General features: G+C 39.3%; 1 protein-coding gene across 1 annotated transcript in view; it reads left to right on the top strand.

Annotated features, from left to right (window-relative positions):
- LOC145994883 (exportin-4-like) overlaps positions 1 to 21,654 on the top strand; it is a 95,215-nt gene that overhangs the window by 17,239 nt on the left and 56,322 nt on the right. The window contains exons 7-13 of the mRNA XM_083131332.1: positions 750 to 874; positions 3,787 to 3,944; positions 8,985 to 9,159; positions 10,757 to 10,933; positions 15,004 to 15,096; positions 15,689 to 15,851; positions 17,443 to 17,623. Coding sequence (XP_082987458.1) covers positions 750 to 874; positions 3,787 to 3,944; positions 8,985 to 9,159; positions 10,757 to 10,933; positions 15,004 to 15,096; positions 15,689 to 15,851; positions 17,443 to 17,623 — 1,072 coding nt within the window. The remainder of the gene's footprint in view (positions 1 to 749; positions 875 to 3,786; positions 3,945 to 8,984; positions 9,160 to 10,756; positions 10,934 to 15,003; positions 15,097 to 15,688; positions 15,852 to 17,442; positions 17,624 to 21,654) is intronic.

Genomic DNA, 21,654 nt, shown 5'->3' with positions numbered 1-21,654 from the left:
GCGTCAGTGGATCAGATTTTTCAAAAAAGAAAGAACAATCATTCATGATGAACCTAGGAGTGGTAGGCCTTCTCCAAACAAGCCGAGGAAAGCCCATCAAACTTTGTCAGCGAGGAAGGTTATGGCCACTGTGCTTTGGAGTGCTAAGAGACTTGCTTGTCGAATTCATGGAACGTGGTACGACAATCACTTCTGAAGTTTACTGTAACACTTTGCAGAAACTGAGAAGAGCCATCCAGAACAAACGTCGCGGTCTGCTGACATCTGGGATTGTGTTCGTGCATGACAACGCTCGCCCTCACACTGCTCGGCGAACACAAGACCTATTGCGCCAATTCAAATGGGACGTTTTTGATATTAATCCCCCATACAGCCTGGACTTGGCTCCTGATTTTTCATCTCTTCACTCACATGCAGAACTGGCGTGGGGCACATCACTTCGCTAAGGATGAGGATCTTCAAAATGCTGCGACAGGTTGGTTGAATTCCCAGGTGGCTGAGTTTTATGCAGAAGGGATTGGTAAGTTGGTGAAACCCAAGACAAGTGCTTGAATTTACATGGCGACTATGTTGAAAAATAGAGGACAGCTGTACCTTTCAGATGTAAAGTAAAAATTTGTTGTATCTGTGCGTGTTTTTTATTTACAGCCAAACGGCGGTTACTTTCCGAATGACCCTCGTATAAATGAGAACTGTTTGTTTTTCAAGATTATGTGCTGTATGTCTTGTGTTCCTTAACTTGTTCTTACTGCCAAAACGTTTGATGGGAGTCTTTGAAGCTGTGTTCGAGGCTGATCAGAACCCTGCATTTCGACCTGGCCCTCAGTGGAAGGAAGCAATTCTTCAGCCAAGTGTCACAGATCTCTTTTTCAAGGTAAATTATAACAGTAACACTGTTTTTGTTTTTGTTTATTGATGGACAAAACACTGTAAAGTGGATGAAAATACCAAAAAGTCGAGCATTTATAGTAATGCTACAGCGCATTGAATACGTAATAAACTGCACTGTTCTGGGCTCTCTGGCAGGTTCCACTCGAATATGATACCGCTAGAGGTGTTGGTGTCGGCTACGTGGTATTCATCTGCGTATAATGGAAGTAAATGGAGTTTTTGCTGCAACGTCTGATTTTTTTTACATGAAGCATTTCTATGAATGTGATAATTGCTATGATATTTGGTACAGTGGTTGTGAAGATATTAACGAACATTCTAGACAGTCGACCACATCCTGGCTTTCATTAATAATGTGGGAAAAATATACCCGTGGAATGCTCTTGGTAACTAAATTTTTGTGTATGAATTAGGTTCAATATTATTATTATTACATCATCATCATCCCTTTTAAAGATATTGATGCAACATACACACTGAAGCATTTAATATTTACTGTCTGTTTTCTTCCACTTGAAACTAATTGTGGCGATGATGATAACTGATGATTGCAGGAAACGACAAGTCAAAACCCACAAAACTTCCTTAGTGCCATCGACATGAGTGTAAGGAAACTTTCAGACCAATGAGACAAGCGACACGGGATGTTCACACTGATGTGGCTAGTGACACAGACACTTGCAGACTGTAAAGTAGCATTCATTGCGCATGAGGGTCCAATCAGCAAACTGTTCAGCAAGCGACACGTTCAACACATGTCCGTATGTCATATTCACATGCTACTTGTTACTTCAGTCAGAAAGCTGCTTTTATCCAGACGGAAGCAACGTGCCACAGGGGGAGTTCCCATCGAAGTGACAAGCGACATGGTGCCTTCAGTCTATTAGCAAGCGTTTGCTGCTAATTATGTGAAGAACAGATCTAGGTGACACGATAAACCACACATTACAACAACAGATCTAGGTGACTCGATAAGTCGCATGTGTTGCCATGGTTTGTTGTTCGCGCATGCACGATGCAATGAGTGTCTTGCTTTAGGGAGATTGCGCACCTAAGCAGCATGTGAAACTAATCCCTTGACGATTTCATCAACCGAACGCTGGCCTGTGCTGCCCGTCATGCTGCTATGGTGTGAAACGTTGCTCTTAATTGGCTTGTTTCCAAGCAACGTGTGTCACATGTTGCTTCGGTCTGAAAGCTGCCTTGGACAGAAGAACCTGTGTCGCTTTGGTGTGAAATCCTCATATCGTTTGTTGCATGCCGCTTTGGTCTAATATCTCCTTGAGGAAACGGTGCAGTCAGAGCATGTGTCCCTACGGTTCGAAAGGCTGCATTGATTAAAAACTGCTCGCTACCAAGCGACACTTGTGGTTTGTCGCCTTGGTATGAGATATCTCTCAGGATACTTTTTATATTCTAATAAATAACATAGAAAAATAAACTCTTGTACAGAATCTAATACCTGACGTCCGGAATCACATTGCGATGTTTCTCCTTGTATTATACACATTATTTATTTATTTTAGTTTACTTTTCTTTCCAAATTAATGCCATTTTGTGACTGCAAATCACTCCACAAATATAACTGTTTCCATCAATTCACTTACTGCCTTTCAAGACAAACAAATCTACACAATATATTCCAAAAACTAACTAAGCCGCATTACTTTCATAAGAAAATTAGCAGCGATACTGATCGCAATGCCATCTATGTTGTCATTTGTCTCGGAAACCAGTGTCTTGGGTCGTTTTCCACACTACGTATTCATGGCACTGTAGTAATGCTCTCTTTTGTATGAAGAACTCCAAGGCACACTGTATTGTGGGTCAGATCCCACTTTAAGCTGTAGGTTCTATTCCAATTAGGCCTATATGAGCATAAAGTAGCCTTGAAACAGTCTTGCACCAAGAAGTAGAGGGCAAAAGAGGACTCTACAGCTTGTAACATATTGTCAACCTTGTAAATCTTTGCACTATTTGATTACAAAATGACTAATGTTTACTTTTTTTTTTTTTGCATGTTCTACATTTACTTATATTCACTTGGAAACATGAAAAAAATAACAAGTAATAGAATACTATGAAACTATTAAATTTAAATGCATTTTTAGATATTAGTTTATTATAGTATTATGGTCTGAAAATTGTATCAAATCACATGCAAAAAATAAATGAGCATTAGGGCCGAGCCAATAGCACTTTGAACCAATACCAATGCCAATACTCTTCACCTTGAACCGATACCAATGTCAATACTCTCACCGATTCCCACTGTTACCGATGCCGGTACTTGTATAATTCCAATTTAAAAATACGAAGGCTAGTTACCAGTTCCGGACACAACATCTAAGACCAACAGTAAATCTGTAATGTACCTACCTTGTTTGTCTCTTTTCTTGTCTTTTAACCAAGAAAATAAAAATTTGTAAATGAAACTTAAGGAGAGAATGAAAACTTACCAGTCTCTTGCTTCTATATCAGGCAATTGACTTCAGTACAATGATATTCAGACGTGACTTTGCTTTTGATTTATATACTTTCGGCGATTTCTAAAAAAGAACAAATGCATAGTTCTATCCCTTGACTTGGAAGGAAATCCAAATTCATCACTACACTTTCTAGAAAGTAACTTCCATCAACTGTCAGAAAGATTGACAGAAGGAAATAGGTGAGAGGCGAGCTTCTACTTGTTGAGTCTTGAAATGGTGGAATTGTTTCAAGGTTTTTCACTACCAGTATGTTTTCTTATCATTTTTTTTTACAATAAGAGTGGGGACGGACAACTGGAAAGTATTTAATTACGTAACTTTTCTTGTGAATATTTCACATACAATAAAGAAAGACACTTGCATAACAGTTTGTTTTAGTTTTTTTTAATTGTTGTTATTATTTCAGGTCCATTGGAAAATACGGGAAAATTCGGACATAGCCCATCATTCAATGATGTGCTTAATACAGCTGGCTTCTCTGAATGGAACTGTTGTATCAGATAAAGATATGAGGCTTCAGTATATATCCCATTATATGCAGAACTTTCTAAAGTTCGTTGGTGGGTAAGTTGAAGTGTAACAGAATAAAGTTAGGGATGGCAAATTGATCAATGTGTCATTTTATTTTTCCAAAACAAAATTGTTAATTTGTAAATTGACAGTATGATTCATAGCTCTGTAAATTTTAAGATCATGTTATTTAACTGTACATGCTGTTATCAATTTTCTTAAGAAAAACTGATGAGAAATCATGTCTAATGCTTGAACAGTGTCCAACTGGTGATCTCACATTTGTTTCATGCACATATACATGAAGAAAAAAAAGGAAAGCCAGTAGGATGGGTAAATAAAAATGGAAGGAATCTAAACATACAGTGGAACCCCGATTTTACATTCCCGCTTAATACGTTCATCCAGTCAGGCCCCGGCAAAAGGCCATGTTACATAATGGGATGTTCACCTCAATCTTACGTTCGCTCTAACTCCCGTTTCCAGCTTTATATGTTTTCCGAGCCGTGACGATGTCTTAAACAGAAACCTGTTCTGTTGACTACGCAACTTCTCCCTCCTTTTTCGTGCTTTTGCAGCCGGTTCATTCAACACGCGACCTTGAACTTCCAGATGTTAGGCTTTCGTGCGAGAGGATGGAGCAAAGAGACATGGTCAGTGGAAGGGGGGGTGGAGGTGGGGGACAACTTGCATTTGTCCCACCTTCCTTGACTGGCAGGAAGGGAAAACGGCACTTTTTGCATTCCCAGTAAAGATAGAATGGGCCAATTCTTCTGCCTCAGGATCAGACAAGAAGCACAGTGTTGCCAAACCGATTCTCGCTAAATGGTGCCTTCCTTAGAATTTTGATAAAACAGAAGTGTGCCCTCCCTCCTCAGAGTGGGAAATTGACAACAGGATTTGATCACCATTCGCTTCTTTGCTCACAGAGATTTACGAAATCCTTTGTAGTTGACGGGAACAAAAAAGAAAAGTGGGGAGGGGGCTTGTTTGTGATTTTTTTTTCTTTCTTCTTGTCTGCAGCATTAATAAAAAGGGTTTGCCAACCTCCGCTATCCGATACTGAATAAGAACTGCACTACTTTTTTAATGGGAAGTCGTTTAGATTCCTACGGAAATATGATTGGATGGTCTATAGTTCACTGTAAATTATTTTTAATCTGAAGTTTTTTCGCGAATGTTATGTCATTTGGTCATCAGAATGAAGTTGAAAATGCATAAGCTAAAGTGATTATTTTTTTCTATGGGCAGATGAGCGATATTTTATTCACTGAAAAATATTATTGTCAAATCAGTTGTTGGGGGGGAAAGGGGAAGCGAAGTTCGGACACATGTATTATTTATTTTCTGCATGGGGCAGAGAATGGTCTCTTTTATACAGATTTTGTGACACGCGTATTGTACAGTGACGGAATCAGGAAAAATTAGTGGATAAACGAGGGGTGTGGCAATATTCTCGGGAAGCAGGCAAATTTAGTGCACATCTAAATACCATTAAAATGCTTATTTGGGCCAAAAGAGGATATATTTATTTACTTTTTCTTATTTGCTGGGAAGCCGTGGTCGCCTAGTTAGTAGGGCATCTGACTGGAAACTGGGTTTGATTCCTGGTGTGGGTGATCTAAGCTGCCTCATAAAGCGGCTCTGGAGCTCACCTAGCCTCAAATAAATGGGTACCTTGGGGAAACCCTGGTGGGTAAAGGCTGCCCAAGCATGATGCTGATCACATCATCTACACACTGCTATATATGTGTCCTGGCATGGTGCAAAGTGCATGGGGAACTTTACCTTCACTTTTGCTCTTTCCTTGGGGGGAGGGGGGGACATTTGCTCTTTCTTGCTCATGTGGAAGAAACAATTAGCATAAAGGCGAAAAGCTATCATCCCATCTTCTTTCCTCTGCGGTTTACAATTAAGCAGTCACTCCTGGATACGTACATTCTACGAGAACGGAGCGTACTACAAGTAAAAATAAAAGTCACCCATCTCCCCCACCCCCGCGAGCTTATTAATCTGCCACTGGTGTGCACTATATTCAGCCTGTTTCTCTCTTCTTTTTTTTAATTACTCTATCTGCTTCGAAAATGTTGTTCGTATGTCAGTAGCATTGAGGTGACAGCATGGGAGAGCTTAAAGCAGTGATCCTCCCTTCCCCCTTCTTTCCTTCTGCAACTTGGCCAGGAATGATCACACTTCTGATAAGACTTTTCTTCAACAACTGCATTAGCGCCGCTCCAGCGCATGTTCGACTTCCCTTCCCCTCCCTCCCGTTATCAGGGGTCAGTGTGGTGTCCGCAGGCAGATGGCAGCCAGCACCAGTGTTTTCGTTTTGTCTCCTGGCTCCAGAGCAATGACTCATCAATATGAATCTCCCCTCAGAAGGTTGTTTTGCTTTTGAAGATTACGAAACACCAGCACCAGACACAAAGGGACGGCTAATTTTTTCTTGTTTTGCCTTCTGATAAACATCTTGAACTCGCAGAACATGCAGGAAGGAAATGCATATGATGGTAATAATAATATACTCGATACTCACGTGTTGAAAATAAATCGCGAAATATTAAACTTAAACGAGGAGGGGAAAAAAACTGAAACAACACTGCTAAATCCAACAATAAATCATCGATTAATATTGACGTAAATAACAATCAGTGGCATGCCCAAATGGAGGGGTTGATGGGGTCATCAAAGGCAGGGAAAAATGCAAAATAAGGGCTGACTTAAAAATATATATGCAACCGCCGTCGCCACACCCTTGCCAAAATCATGGGCACGTCACTCATAACAATTCCTCGTATTGTGACGTGAAAAAATGCGTAACTTTTACAAAGCTTGTTTTCAGTTCAGTTTATGCAGTTGGGCTGATCGGAACTGGACACACATGCAGCTAAAGTGGGATCTGAATCATTCTACATGTCTCCACTGTGAACTGAATCCAGGACACTTTGATTACTGTATATAAAGATGCTTGACGTCCAACTATAAATTATCACCCCCCTCCAATTACCTGATACTTATAAAATTAGCAACTAATTAGTTTACAGAGTAAATGAAGATTCCACACAACCAAAAGCATAAATAGAACCTAATAGGCGGCAGATAGAAGCAGTCATCCACCGTCCCTACCCTCGAAAGTGGGTTACGTTAATCCGTCACTGATTTTCACAGCAGGTCTTTCTTTTTTCCCCTTACAAATTCATAATCATACTTCTTTACCGTTGTTGAATTATTTTTGACATAATATACCCCTTAAAAGTCGATTGTAAAGTCATTTCTTACTGACACTTGAGATTCAACCCTCCTCTATGCTTTGCCGCTTTTTACGTTTCTTTATTTACAGGCCCCTGTAAATCAGGGTTACACTGTAGATTACACAAAGTGAACATTTCTATAGTTTACAGCCTGGCCGAATGTTCAGTGGAGGAAAAATTTGGTGGTGTACTGCAGTGTAGCCAAACAATGAGAGAAGGTAGTAACAGGCATTAGACGGATGGGTGCTTTCACCAGTGTTTGAATGTTTGTACATACAGCCAGAGATCTTGGTTGGAGTCCTGCTCCAGCCTCCATTTATTGCTTAAATTCATACATAGTACATCTCTGTATTAATTTGTATTTTCAAAAATTAAAAATACAGAACTTTGTTACTTACCTGAAATGAGTATCTATTTTGTACAACGATGTTTCGGATACAACTGTTTCCTTCTTCAGGTTCTTTTCTCGGCTATCCGAAATATACCATAGCCTCGTGAAATTGTGTAATTCGTCAGGGAAAAGGAAACTGTACAAATTTGGTAAAGATAAAATTTGAAGCCTTGCTTCCCCCATGTTCTGTAAAACTATCACTATAAAACCTTTGCACTAAAAGTCCTATGTACAACTAAAACATTAAAAAGAAGGGACGCCCTCTTGTTACACTGTTCCCATGCGGCCTGCCAGTTTCTTCCTTGTCGTATGTATGATGCTGCAGACATGTCGTCTCTTCCCTCCCTGACCTTGCCCTTCCATTTCCCCTCCTCATTACGTTACATCTCTGTGTGGCAAATCATAAGGTGTTTCTCTCTGTATGTGCCCATTTATCAATTTCATCTAATCCTCATTATCGCGGTTATCCAAAATTAACAAGAAATAGGAGACAAACTAATGTATAGTATATGTTTGATGCACAAAATGCTCTAGGTTGGAATTTCCTTCAACCTTATAGACTTTGCAAGAAATTTTGCATTTTAGTATGCTGCAAGACAGCTTAATCTTGGAACAGATTTTCATGTATACTCTATCCTGGGAATCTAGAGCAAGGCCACTGATAGCGGTAGAGAAAGAGAAGGGAAGAAAGCGAATGGGCAGCTCGAAGCAGTACGTGCTACTGCAAAAGCAGGTAACTGCAGTCACTTTTCCCTCTCCATGCAATCCTGTTCCCTCTCACATGTTCATTGGTCAAGCAGTCTCAAGTCACTACTTGCACGGAGACTTATTTGCGTTTGCTCTCTCCTGAGATTCCCGAAACAAGAGTATATAATTCCAAGACCCATTGTCCAAGGGACCTGGGTTCTTTACCCAGTGAGGCACACGATGGTTCAGATTCTATTTTAAGCTGTAGGTCCAGTCCTGATTAGCCTGTCTGTGGCAAAAGTGGGCTTAAAACAAAAACTCGGACTCATGTGTTAAACCCTAAATGTGAAGGTTGTTTTTCCTAGCATGTTCAGCAGGTTTTCAGTGGGAAATTTAAAATTCTGAAATGTTTTAAATAAAAATTAATATATTGGAAACTACAAATGGTAGAGTTGCAAACCGTACCTCATTTTATTCAATGCAGATTATGCTATAAATAAATAATAAAATTTCTTTATCAAGTAGAAAACCATGAATCTTTTTTTAATAAAATTTCAAATGTATGGCTCCCAACTAGGCAACACTTGTGCGAGGGTGTAAAACAGTACCTGCATGTTGCCTGATATGTTTGGTGGCATGTGTGGCACTCTTGTTGCAAACCTTCTGTTCATATTGTACATTCGGAGAAAAGAAAAATTTTTCCAAAATAAAGCAACATGCCTCATATATATCGAAAACTTCGCACTGATAGCATTTTCCTTACAGGGTGAACATCCTGGATAAAGAAGCCCTTGGCATATCAAACATTGTTCGGAAATTGATCTTATTCTTCCCGCCCACTGTGCTGATAGGATTACCTTCTGAATTGCTTCAATCATTCCTGGAGCAGTTGACTGAATTGACTTGCAAGTTTGCAGAAAGAGCAGCGCATGAGGAGTCGGTAAGTTCATTAAACTAAATTTTAATTTTGTTATTTCCAAAGAGTTCTCTTACAAAATTTTCTACACAAGTAATTAAATATATGTGCAACATGCAAAACATAAATCATGCAAAATAATATAATGCAGTTATTGTTAGTGGTTTTTATTTTTTCAGCGATGTTTCGTTCTGGTTTCCCAGAACTTTTTCAAGTGTACACCAAGATAAACACACACACACAACCTTACATGGCTAGTCGCTCTACACCAGATAAGGTCATGTGTAATGCCCCATTTTTTTAAAATTTACTATTACTATTTACTGTTTTTACTATTAATTAGGGATGGGACCGATTAATCGGTACTCTATCGGTATCGGCCGATATAGGCATATCGGTGTATCGGTTTATCGGTAAAATTACCGATTATTTTACCGATCCGATATATCGATAAATATCTTATAATTTAGTGCAAAATTCTGCCATTTTGTTGAAATTTTTATGGATAATCTCCATGCCCTTCTTTCTACAAAAAAGTAAATGTCTAAATATTCAACTTCTTTTGCACTGCAGTCACCTCGAAACACACATTTATTAAGGAGATCAATGAACATTTCAGGTTCTTCAAGGACCATTTCTAATTTTATATCGGATCGGTAGAATATCGGTTATCGGTATCGGTAAATTTTATATCGGTACTTTATCGGTATCGGCCAAAATTTCATATCGGCCCATCCCTACTATTTATTCAACATGAATGAAATTCATACTCAGCAAAGGTACATGTTTCAACTACATATGTTCTTTTTCCAGAAATTCTCCATTCAGCTGTTTGGCCTTGTGCCTTTGCAGAACAAAGGCATGTATGCCATTCCTGTACCAGGTCCTATCTGGTTCCCATACCCATCTTGACAACAATTCTTTCATCTTCAAATCTTGTTTTGTGCAATAAGTCTTATCATTGGGCCTAACAGATAAAAATCTGATTGTGCAATATTTGGGCTGTAAGGTAGATGCCAAGCACATTTCACCTAAGTTTTGCGATTGCCCCCATTGCCCTCAGGCTTGTGTGCGAGGAGGTATTATCGTGGAGGAGCAAGTAGTCTCCCCCTGATAGGCTACACTTATTGGAGTTAACTGTCCCACCTTGGATAGCACATCCACAAGAACAACTCCATTGATATCCCAAAAGATGGTTACATCAATCGTGGCAAATCATCCCTACACAGAACCCAACCACTTGTGAATGTTTACCACACTTTTGTATGCCGCTACTAAAAATTCAATGTCATCTCGCTATATGTGACGGGTGTATCTCACTTCTGCCATTTAAGCTGACTGCTACATATGGCACTGCCAGTTGGATAATCATGAAATTACGCACAAGTATGCATAAGATGTCCAACTTACTGGATACAAATTCCTCCCTTGATATCTTGATTGTGGAGTGAGAAAAAAATGAGGGGCATTACTTTTTGAACAACCTTTGTACCATTTATCATGAAAAATATTTTCAAAATGAATCTAATATCTGTGAGTAAGTTTTCATCTGAAAACTGTCTGTCTACAGCACATGTGATGTGGAAATGCCAATGAACACATCATGTTCTTTCTCTTTCAGATGAATTCAGAGGATCACTTATACATGGAAGCATTTGATCACATGCTGGAAGCATGGATCTCACTCTTGCATGACAGCCAGGTACTACCGAAAGAGTACTGCAAGCAATCTTCCGTCCGGATATTTAACACTTACCTTCAGTGCCATCTCTCACCTCCAGATGGAACCAGAGGTTTGGTAAGATTTTTAACAGTGTATTAAGTTTTATTTTCATTTTGGTTCATATTTTATTAAATGGTGGTAGATCCAACTAATTGGTAATAATAACGTCTGCTTATTACTTATATCTTTATCTATACTGTGTATGTATATTGGGGCTGAGCCGATACCCATACCTATGCTGATACTTACCGATTTCCACCAATACCAATGCTTGAAAATTGTAATAATTAAAAAGTTGTTAGAAATATTGATTAATTTTAGTGTGTCAGTATCCCACTCCAATCATATGCATTAATTTACCAAGAGTTTTGCTTTAAAAAATTCAAGAATTATGTCAAAATACTAAATTACATGTTATTTACAAGGGAGGTTATCTAAGTGTCCCCCTCCGATTTCCATGAAACTTGGCAGGTGTATAGAGGGGCCCAAAGGAAGAAATACTTTTTTTTGTGTTTCAGCTAAAAAACTGTTTTAGGGGTCAACCCCCCCCCCCCATGCCAAGATGAGGAGAAATTGATCTGACCCCGAAACCACGTAAATATGGCATAGGAAGAACACGGACATATAATTGAATCACACACAGCAAAGAACTGTAGGATTGTCGGTACCAAACGCAAGTGCTATCGTGAAGGACGATGGCGGTTGAAGTTCTGTGCTAATAGTGCTGGCAGATACACAAGTGAACACTTGAGATATGAAGTGCATATCACTGGCAAACACAGCTCTGTGCTGTGTGCGTTCCAATTATACGTTCGTGTTCTTCCTATGCCATATTTACGTGGTTTCGGAGTCAGATCCCCACTTCAATTTGTCCCCATCTTGACATTTGAGAGGGGTTTGGCCCCCTAAAACAGTTTTTTAGCCGAAACAAAAAAGATGTATTTCTTATCTTGGGCCCCTCTATACACCTGCCAAGTTTCATGGAAATTGGAGGGGGACAGGGGTCAGACCCCCACTTCAATTTCTCCTCATCTTGAAATTTGAGGGGTGGGGTTTGCCCCCTAAAACCATTTTTTAGCCGAAACAAAAAAAAATGTATTTCTTCCTTTCGGGCCCTTTCATGGAAATCGGAAGGGGACACTTAGATAACCTCCCTTGTTAGTCACAAATTCACAAATTTTTTCACAAAACTGGTGCAAAATTAAAAGACACTTCGAATTTTGTGTAATTTCCAGGATAATTGGATTCTGCAAAAGTGTTGTGTGACATTTGTGCGGACCCCGTGATAGACACAAATGCTGGAAAAGTATTGGTTGATATCAGTAAATAAATTCCAACCGATACAGCTGGTATCATCCGATACCAATACATCGTTGGTATGGTTGGTTGGTATTATGACCAATCAGCATTGGGCATACATGCCCACACACAAATAACCACAGGCCAACCTAAGTACAAGGGCCATTAGGTTGGCATCAGGGAAAGCTTGTGAAAGCTATTTTCCCAGAAACTTATACCCCCCACCCCCAATTAGAATCATTTTACTGTTTACCAACCAGTTGTCACTCATGGGAGGGGTAGAAATGCTTTATTTATAAAGAACCAACCATTGTTAGGCTAACAGTAGCCATTTTGGAGAACAAAAACCATGTGCTCCAAATCACATGTTTACTAAATCTTTTATTCTTTACTGAAAATCAGAGATAACACTCACCCATAGGTAAAATAATGCCTAATTTATTAAAAGTAAACTCATTTGCAATTATCTGGCATAATTAAGCCAGAAAAGCTGAAAAAACACTTTTGTTTATACTTTTTAAGCAATTGATAAGTCTGCCATCTGGTGGGAGAAAGTGGCACTTCTCCCAAAGACAAGGAAAGATCTCAAAGGACTCCAGCTGGCCAATGAGAAGCCGTCAAGGCTGTGACGTCACAGAGGAGACTTTCAGATGGCCTAGTGTGTTCTGAGCTTGCTATTCAAGCTCACTTGTATTACAGACCCACCTGAGAGCAGGTCTCCTGGAAGTTGCTGGTAAAATCCAGTGTGTGAATGGCCACCTGTGCCAGCAACAAAGGATACATAAAGGGAAAGGGATCTAAGGTCCTGTTACAGTAAACACAGGCCTAAGTGTGTGTGACCAAGTGGGATATTGTGTCCACAAGTGCATTTAAGGATCCCAGTGAAAATTCAGCAAAATAGCGAGTTTTGTGTCCCTCATCCCATGTGGAAATCCAGACCACATGGTCGGCAGAACTGACGCCATAGAAGCATCCATAGGATATCAGAGAATATCCAAGTTGTTCTTAGCCATCCATCCAAGAAAAGCCAGGAAAACTCATTTATCACTCCCCCAAAGCCTTTGTTACACCAAGGAAGCACATAATATTAAATTTTTAGTGTGGTGTACCCCAAAATTGTCCATGTGTCGGGATGTGGCAATAAAGAGTGAAATAGTGTGTGTACGGCCCCAGGTATGATTGATATAGTGTGAAAACGGCTGATATGTAAGTACAAAATCTTTTGTATATCTTTTTTGTGTCTTGTACAGTGAAGTGCTCATGTTTGGTGGCAGCTATGCCACAAGCGGTGTTCTTTTCAATGAATAAATATGTCGCTTAAAGGTGTCTGACCTTCTATCATTTTAGTGAATCATAAGCCTATTAAGCCCTCCTCTAGTTACCGATTATTAAAGTTAGGCTAAAGTTCGTCTGTTGCTTAACAGATATCTCAGGGGATATCTGTTACTATACGGAACACCACACGTGGAATAGGGTCTGCGTGTGGCCGCGTAAAGGGTGGTTCTCTTTTGTTTTTGCTGTTTTTGATATATTATATATTTAAAGTTAACCTTTTGTAAAACCAACTTTAAATCTACATAATATAAACAAGCACCCCCAATAAAACATCCCCTCTTAGTATGAATAAAAGAATATTCCTAATTAGTAAGACTTCCATGATGTCAGCATGCTGTGGGCTATGTATTTGTATACTTGATGAGAAAAAATATTTCAGTACTGCTTCACTTGTTTACTAAAAGTAGAACAACCTCATGTGTAGAACTACCTATTTATGGTGAATGAATTGTAAAAATTTCGGTACAAAAATTAGGCACATTTCGGGATCAAAAGCAGTATGTAAAATGGCATTTTGGTGTTAATATGGTGAAGATAACCCTAAATTTTATTTTTAAACCACACTTATTACAAAGGATAAACACTTCCCTTCTAATAGTGCATTTATATAGTTTCAGAGTATAAAGTTTATTCCTTTGTAATGGAGTCCATTTTTGCTTCTCAAATATTTATTGGAAAGTTAATCAATTTTATGTGGTTTGCATAACTGACAGGATAATTCAGACTTCAGAAAGTGTCGCAACAGTAAAGAAAAAGAAAATAACTACATTTCATGTTTATGATTTTATTTTACTTGCGCCATTTTGTGAACAAACATGGTAGGAAAATGCACTTCACACCCTTCCAAAACATGAAAAATGAACATTATGGTTTGTTATTTCGTGTTTCTGTCAAAAACGAAATATGCATGCCTCTACTTGTGTGCCTTAACCTGTTTAATGTCTGTGACTGTGAGCATCTGTGCTCATCATACATAAATTTTTACTTAAAATTCCATTCAAGGAAGAGGCTTACATATAAACACAGTATTTTGAACTTTAACCTTTACTCGTATTTTGGTAGATTTTTCGACCATGTAGCTGATTACAAAATTCCTGTTTTTTTCTGTTATGTCGGAAACACTTACAGTGGGTTACATGACAAGTTGGGGGCCGCAGCCCACCCAACCCCTCTTATTGGCTTTGGCATTTTGATTTCTGCACGGTTGCATGCCCTGATGTTTTAGCTGCCAAACAAAAGTTACCCGAAGTAGATTGGTCAAATAGTCTATGAGTTATAACATTTTCGTCAAATAAGAGTACGAATTTAAAATTCGTGCCAAAGGCCTCGGCAAAAACGGGGTTATTTTCTGACGACCCCCTCGGCAGAGTAAAGGTTAAAAGTGGCCTTTTAAATTTACATCTCTGTTTGTTCCTTGATACCCTATTGCACATATGAAAATATTTGTATGTAATGTTTCTGTATTCTATTTTTTATCATGGTAAAAGTTTTTATTATTATTATTATTTCAGGGACCAGAGATAGAAGATATTAATGAAACTGATGAAGTTGATAGGGTGAGGTTTAAGGAACAACTTCAGACAGTTGGAGTTTTTGGAAGGCAGGTTAGTGTTTTTCACATATTTCTGTAAACATGCTGTAAATACTTAAGAAGAAAACATTATCAGCAGTCACACACGAGTGCCCGAAGGAAGAATTGCGTACTTATTCATCCCTTCTCCCCTTTATTTGTAACTCTTTATTCACTTTTTTTTTTCTTCTTCTTCATCTAGTCACATATTTATGATGAACTAAAGATTAAGATTTAGGTACGAAAACTGGGCATATTTCGAGATCAGCCAAACAACCGACCAGATCTCTGCATTGCTAAGTTTAGTATAAATGCTAATTATTTCCTTCATTGCAGACATCATTCGTACCAGAATAACTTGCTAAACTTGGAAAAAGTAAATAGTGATCTGAATACTTGGATATCATGAATAACTATATTTGTCTGATATCCAAATTATCCATATATCCGTAAAATTCAGATATCCATAGATTGTTGGAATATCCGAATTATTCGAACTACATATAAATACATAACACAATACACTACTCTGAAGATGGAATTAGTCTGAAACGTTAGTATTGGGGGGGGGGGGGGGCAAAGAATTCATCATTAATTAACCACCACTGTGGATAATTCTATTTCAGGTTCCTGAACATACGTTACCTCTGCTAGCGAAACTACTAGAGCAGAGAACTAGTCACCTACACAAACAGCTCGAACAAATGTGCACAACTGCTATTAATATATCCCACACAAGTATGCTGGAGCCCTTGTTCGAGGATATCCATTGGCTTGTCCTGATTGCTGGTAAGTAATGATTATGTTTATTACGATTGACAGATATGAATGTAGTAGTTTATTTTCTAAAATATGTTGCAATTACTTCTATGTACAGAAGTTCTGTAATACCATCATCTATATAAAGAAGGTAATTTATTGTGTAAAATGATGGGAATTTTTATAATATTCATACACACAAAAATAAATTATGAATAGAATTAGGGAATTTTCTTGCAAAATAAATTACTTGAAATTGTGTATTTTTAATAGGGATGGGCCGATATGAAATTTTGGCCGATACTGATAAAGTACCGATATAAAATTTACCGATACCAATAACCAATATTCTACCAATCCGATATAAAATTAGAAATGGTCCTTGAGGAACCTGAAAGGTTCATTGACGTCCTTAATAAATGTGTGTTTCAAGGTGACTGCAGTGCAAGAGAAATTGCATATTTAGACATTTACTGTTTTAGAAAGTAGGGCATGGAGATTATTATCAATAAGAATTACAACAAAATGGCAGAATTTTGCACTAAATTATGAGATATTTATCGATATATCGGATCGGTAAAATAATCGATAATTTTACTGATACACCGATATGCCTATATCGGCCAATACCGATAGAGTCCTTAATAAATGTGTGTTTCAAGGTGACTGCAGTGCAAGAGAAATTGCATATTTAGACATTTACTGTTTTAGAAAGTAGGGCATGGAGATTATTATCAATAAGAATTACAACAAAATGGCAGAATTTTGCACTAAATTATGAGATATTTATCGATATATCGGATCGGTAAAATTATCGATTATTTTACCGATATGCCTATATCAGCCAATACCGATAGAGTACCGATTAATTGGTTCCATCCCTGATTTTTAATGTAATGTATAAGGTAGGGATGGGACAGATTATTGAGTACTCTATCAATGTCAGCCAATATAGGTATATCAGTGTATCAGTCTATGGGTAAAATAATCTGTAATTTTACCGATCCGATATATCCATAAATATCTTATAATTAAGTGCAATATTGTGCTATTTTGCTGTAATTTTTATGGATAATCTCCAGGCCCCACTTTAAAAAAATGTTAATGTCTAGATATAGAACATCGTTTTCATTACAGTCACCTGAAAACACATTTATTAAGGAAGTTAATGAACCTTTCAGGTTCTTCAAGGATAATTTAGAATTCTATATGAATCGGTAGAATATCAGTATCGGTAAATTGTATATAGGTACTTTATCGGTATCTGCCAAAATATCATATGCACCCATCCCTAGTATAATGTAAGAGCCATAAGTCTGCTGCCTTCCCACCATAACAGCAGATGAAAGTAAAAGAATGTGTCAGTGAAAGCCAACCACGTCTGAGAACTGGCCACAGTTGTTACCAAAGCTTGCTGCACTCCTGTTTGATAGGGTGCATGTTCCAGCCTTTTTTTTTTCCCCAAGAGCTTTCTTTTGTGGTGAAATAGATGATTCAAGTGCACCAGCAACAGCGTCCACGGTTCTTGCCCACTGAATGGCAGGAAGCCAACAAGAGTTATGCCTAAAGCTGTATAATAAAATTTTGAAATGAATGAAGTTGCTTATTTTCTCTATTACAGGACATGTTATATCAATGGACAACGATGGAGAAACAGCTCTTATTCCATCCGAAATAATGCACCATAGCATTCAACAGTCAAACCAGGTGAATGTGGATGTTACACTAAAGCTTCTTGGTTCTCCTGGACATCATCCTTCAGATATACCTGGTTCTGAAGAAACTTCGGATCATTTAGTCAGGTGAAAAGTTTTCCCTTCTATTGTATTTTGGTTTAAACGTGGGATTAAATTCAAAAGAAAAAGTTGCTGTTAGGTTACTGCCAATAATTTTATGAATATCAAGGTATAATACAGGGTAATTATAAATGATTCATTGTGTTTTAAAGTGAAATATTTCCAAAACTATTAATATAGTATGTGTGTGCTAATCATGAAATGAAAGAACACATGTGAAAGTTAAGTTTCTCATATTTGTAACCTTGACGCCTGCCGACAGATGGCAGAACAAACCTAATTTCCAAAATGGCATCTATGCAGCAGAAAACATTCTGTGTTTTGGAATATGAGAAGTGTTTTTCCATTGTTACTATGACCAATCAGCATTGGGAATACATGCCCACACACAAATAACCACAAGCCAACCTAAGTACAAGGGCCATTAGGTTGGCATCAGGGAAAGCTTGTGAGAGCTATTCTCCCAGAAATTTATACCCCCCAACCCCAATTAGGATCATGGTTCATGTTTAATAACCAGTTGTCACTCATGGGAGGGGTAGAAATGCTTTATTTATAAAGAACCAACCATTGTTAGGCTAACAGTAGCCATTTTGGAGAACAAAAACCATGTGCTCCAAATCACATGTTTACTAAATCTTTTATTCCTTACTGAAAATCAGAGATAACACTCACCCACAGGTAAAATAATGCCTAATTTATTAAAATTAAACTCATTTGCAATTATCTGGCATAACTAAGCCAGAAAAGCTGAAATAACACTTTTGTTTATGCTTCTTAAGCAATTGATAACTCTGCCATCTGGCGGGAGAAAGTGGCACTTCTCCCAAAGACAAGGAAAGATCTCAAAAGACTCCAGCTGGCCAATGAGAAGCCGCCAAGGCTGTGACGTCACAGAGGGGACTTTTCAGATGGCCTAGTGTGTTCTGAGCTTGCTAGTCAAGCTCACTTGGATTACAGACCCACCTGAGAGCAGGTCAGCTTGGAAGTTGCTGGTGAAATTCAGTGTGTGAATGGCCACATGTGCCAGCAACAAAGGATACATGAAGGGAAAAGGGATCTAAGGTCCTGGTACAGGAAACACAGGCCTAAGTGTGTGTGACCAAGTGGGATATTATGTCCACAAGTGCATTTAAGGATCCCAGTGAAAATTCAGCAAAATAGCGAGTTTTGTGTCCCTCATCCCATGTGGAAATCCAAACCACATGGTCGGCAGGACTGACGCCATAGAAGCATCCAGAGGATATCTGTGAATATCCAAGTTGTCCTTAGCCATCCTTCCCAGAAAAGCCAGGAAAATTCATTTATCACCCCCCCAAAGCCTTTGTTACACCAAGAAAGCACATAATCATAATTTTTTAGTGTGGTATATCACAAATTTGTCCATGTGTCGGGATGTGGCGATAAAGAGTGAAAAAGTGTGGGTAAAGCCCCAGGTTTGATTGATCTAGTATGAAAACGGCTGATATGTAAATACAAAATCTTTTGTATATCTTTTTTTTTGTGTCTTGTACCGTGAAGTGCTCATGTTTGGTGGTAGCTATGCCACAAGTGATGTTCTTTTCCATGAATAAATATGTCGTTTAAAGGTGTCTGACCTTCTATCATTTTAGTGAATCATAAGCCTATTAAGCCCTCCTCTAGTTACCGATTATTAAAGTTAGGCTAAAGTTCGTCTGTTGCTTAACAGATATCTCGGGGGATATCTGTTACTATACGGAACACCACACGTGGAATAGGGTCTGCGTGTGGCCGCGTAAAGCGTGGTTCTCTTTTGTTTTTGCTGTTTTTTGATATATTATATATTTAAAGTTAACCTTTTGTAAAACCAACTTTAAAGCAATATAATATACCACCCGTAAAAAGCAATCATCATTTCATCTCTCCCCTCTTACGAGATTATGAGACTCAGAGGTAGCAGATTCACTACAATGGATACAAGGTCAAAGTCACTAGAACGGCCAGCCGGCCATATGTCATCCCCCAGTGGTAGTGGAGACTCCCAACTAGCCTTAATTATTGCCATGCTCAAAGACCAAGGGCAAAAGCTTGATAGTCAAGGGCAAAAAATTGATAGTCAGGGACAAAAGCTTGATAGTCAGGGACAAAAGCTTGATAGACAAGGGCAAAAAATTGATAGTCAGGGACAAAAGCTTGACAGTCAGGGAAGGGAGATCATTCAGGCATCAGCAGAGATGCATAGGAAACTGGAGGCTGTTCGTATGGAGTTCCAGGCCAGACTGGACTTCATCCACAACGTAACGACAAAAACGTCCGAAGCATTGGTTCGGTCGGTATCATCAAATACCGACAGGATCAGTAACGTAGAAATCAGATGTAACGAGCTGGAAAAACAGGTCAATAGGGACTATGTCCAGCTATCTGAACAAGTTAGTGAATTGAGGGAAATAGTGCAAGGGGTAAATGGCACAGACAACCAGACCACCGTAGCACAACTCCTAGGCAGGTTAGATGCTCTGGAGAACACTTGCAGGGAAATTGCCCGCAGTGATAGTGCCATCGCCATAGAAGATAGAATTCTTGAGCGATTGAGGAGGGAGATGCAGAACTGTATGGTTGAAGAACCTAGTTCGCACAATATCATCTCCGAGGGTCAGAGTGTTCCGCAGCCCACCCTTCCGCTATCAGCCAATAGTGAGGAGGGTCAGGCAACCGAACAGGCTAAAGATAGTGCAGCCCTCACGAAAATTTTGGCGTGCCTAGAGGGGTTGGAGAGGTACATTACTAAATCACCTGCTCCGGTAAACCCATGCACCAAGCCAAGTCCTCACCCAAGTAAAGAGTCTGCCGTCGGAACCACCAACCACTTGCACAAAATTCCCGAAGTCACTAGCAGAGGTCCAATATCAGATCATAGTAGTGGGTATTCCTCCCCCCAAAGGTACCATGTTTCACATAACTTCTCGGAATCCTCATCCGGAGGTTCGGACACAGAATTCCGAAGCCAACGGAAAAGGAAAGACCGAAGAAGGCGTGAAAGTGCACCCAGGGTTAGGTTCTCAGACCTAAAACAACTGCCCACGTTTAGCGGTCAGGGAAATAATCTGGCCTCTGATTTCCTACAAGAATTTGAGAGGGATCTTGATCTTCTAGAAATAGATCTGGAAGATGCCCTTAAAATAGTGTCGTATAGTCTGCGGGACGAGGCACGCCAGTGGTTCGAAAGGAACGAACACAAGTTCCGATCGTACGTGAACTTTAGGAAACAGTTCCTGAAGTACTTTCAAGGTGATGGGTGGAGGGCTTCCTCATTATCGAAAGCCCTTAATGGCAAATATAACCCTAACCTACATAGATCAATGCATAAATATTTTTGGAAACAGGTGAAGATGTTTAGACTGGCCTTACCAGAAATTGCAGACCACCAGATTTTTACGCATGTCATCCAACAGCTGCCACGTAGCTTAAGGGATCAGCTGGTTCTAGCCCCCTTTACCTCTTTACAGGCAGTGGCCAATTCCATACTCAGGTATGAAAGTGTACAGGCACCACAAAACCCTGAGAGGGATAGCACAAGGCATGCACGACTTCCATATGGGAGAACCACCCCTCACGTCAACCAGACGTACGTGAGTCGTGGGAAGGATGACACAAGTGGTCCATCAGATCCCGATAAAGCATACAGTAACCAGTATAGGCGTAGGGATAAGAATAGGTTTAAGGAACCCATCAGCGGGAAAAAAGGTAAAGGACCAAGAAGGGGTATAGAACCCCAGGGTAGGAGTTCGTTAAGACCTCTCGGGTCCACAGAGCATATAGCTGAGGTGCATTCCGAAAGCCACAGTCAGGGAAACGAGATAGGCAACGTCCTGAAGTGGGGAGGGGCGATGCCGAACCTAGATTAAGCCCACCATGTTCAGCCCAGTGTAATCATCATCCAATCATTAAGGCTCATCAAGCCATTGGAGATTCAATGTTCTCTAGGCTAGCTCAAAAGAAGTTTGGTTACCCAGTCCAAAGGGACTATGACGGTAGATACCATGTAGGGCTATGTAAGTCGGGACAATCCTCTAGCC

This window comes from Lepisma saccharinum, chromosome 11 (assembly GCF_977018435.1).
Source record: "Lepisma saccharinum chromosome 11, izLepSacc3.1, whole genome shotgun sequence".
NCBI lineage: Eukaryota > Metazoa > Arthropoda > Insecta > Zygentoma > Lepismatidae > Lepisma > Lepisma saccharinum.
Note: the sequence above shows the minus strand (reverse complement) of the source record. Positions and strands in the feature narration are given on the sequence as shown.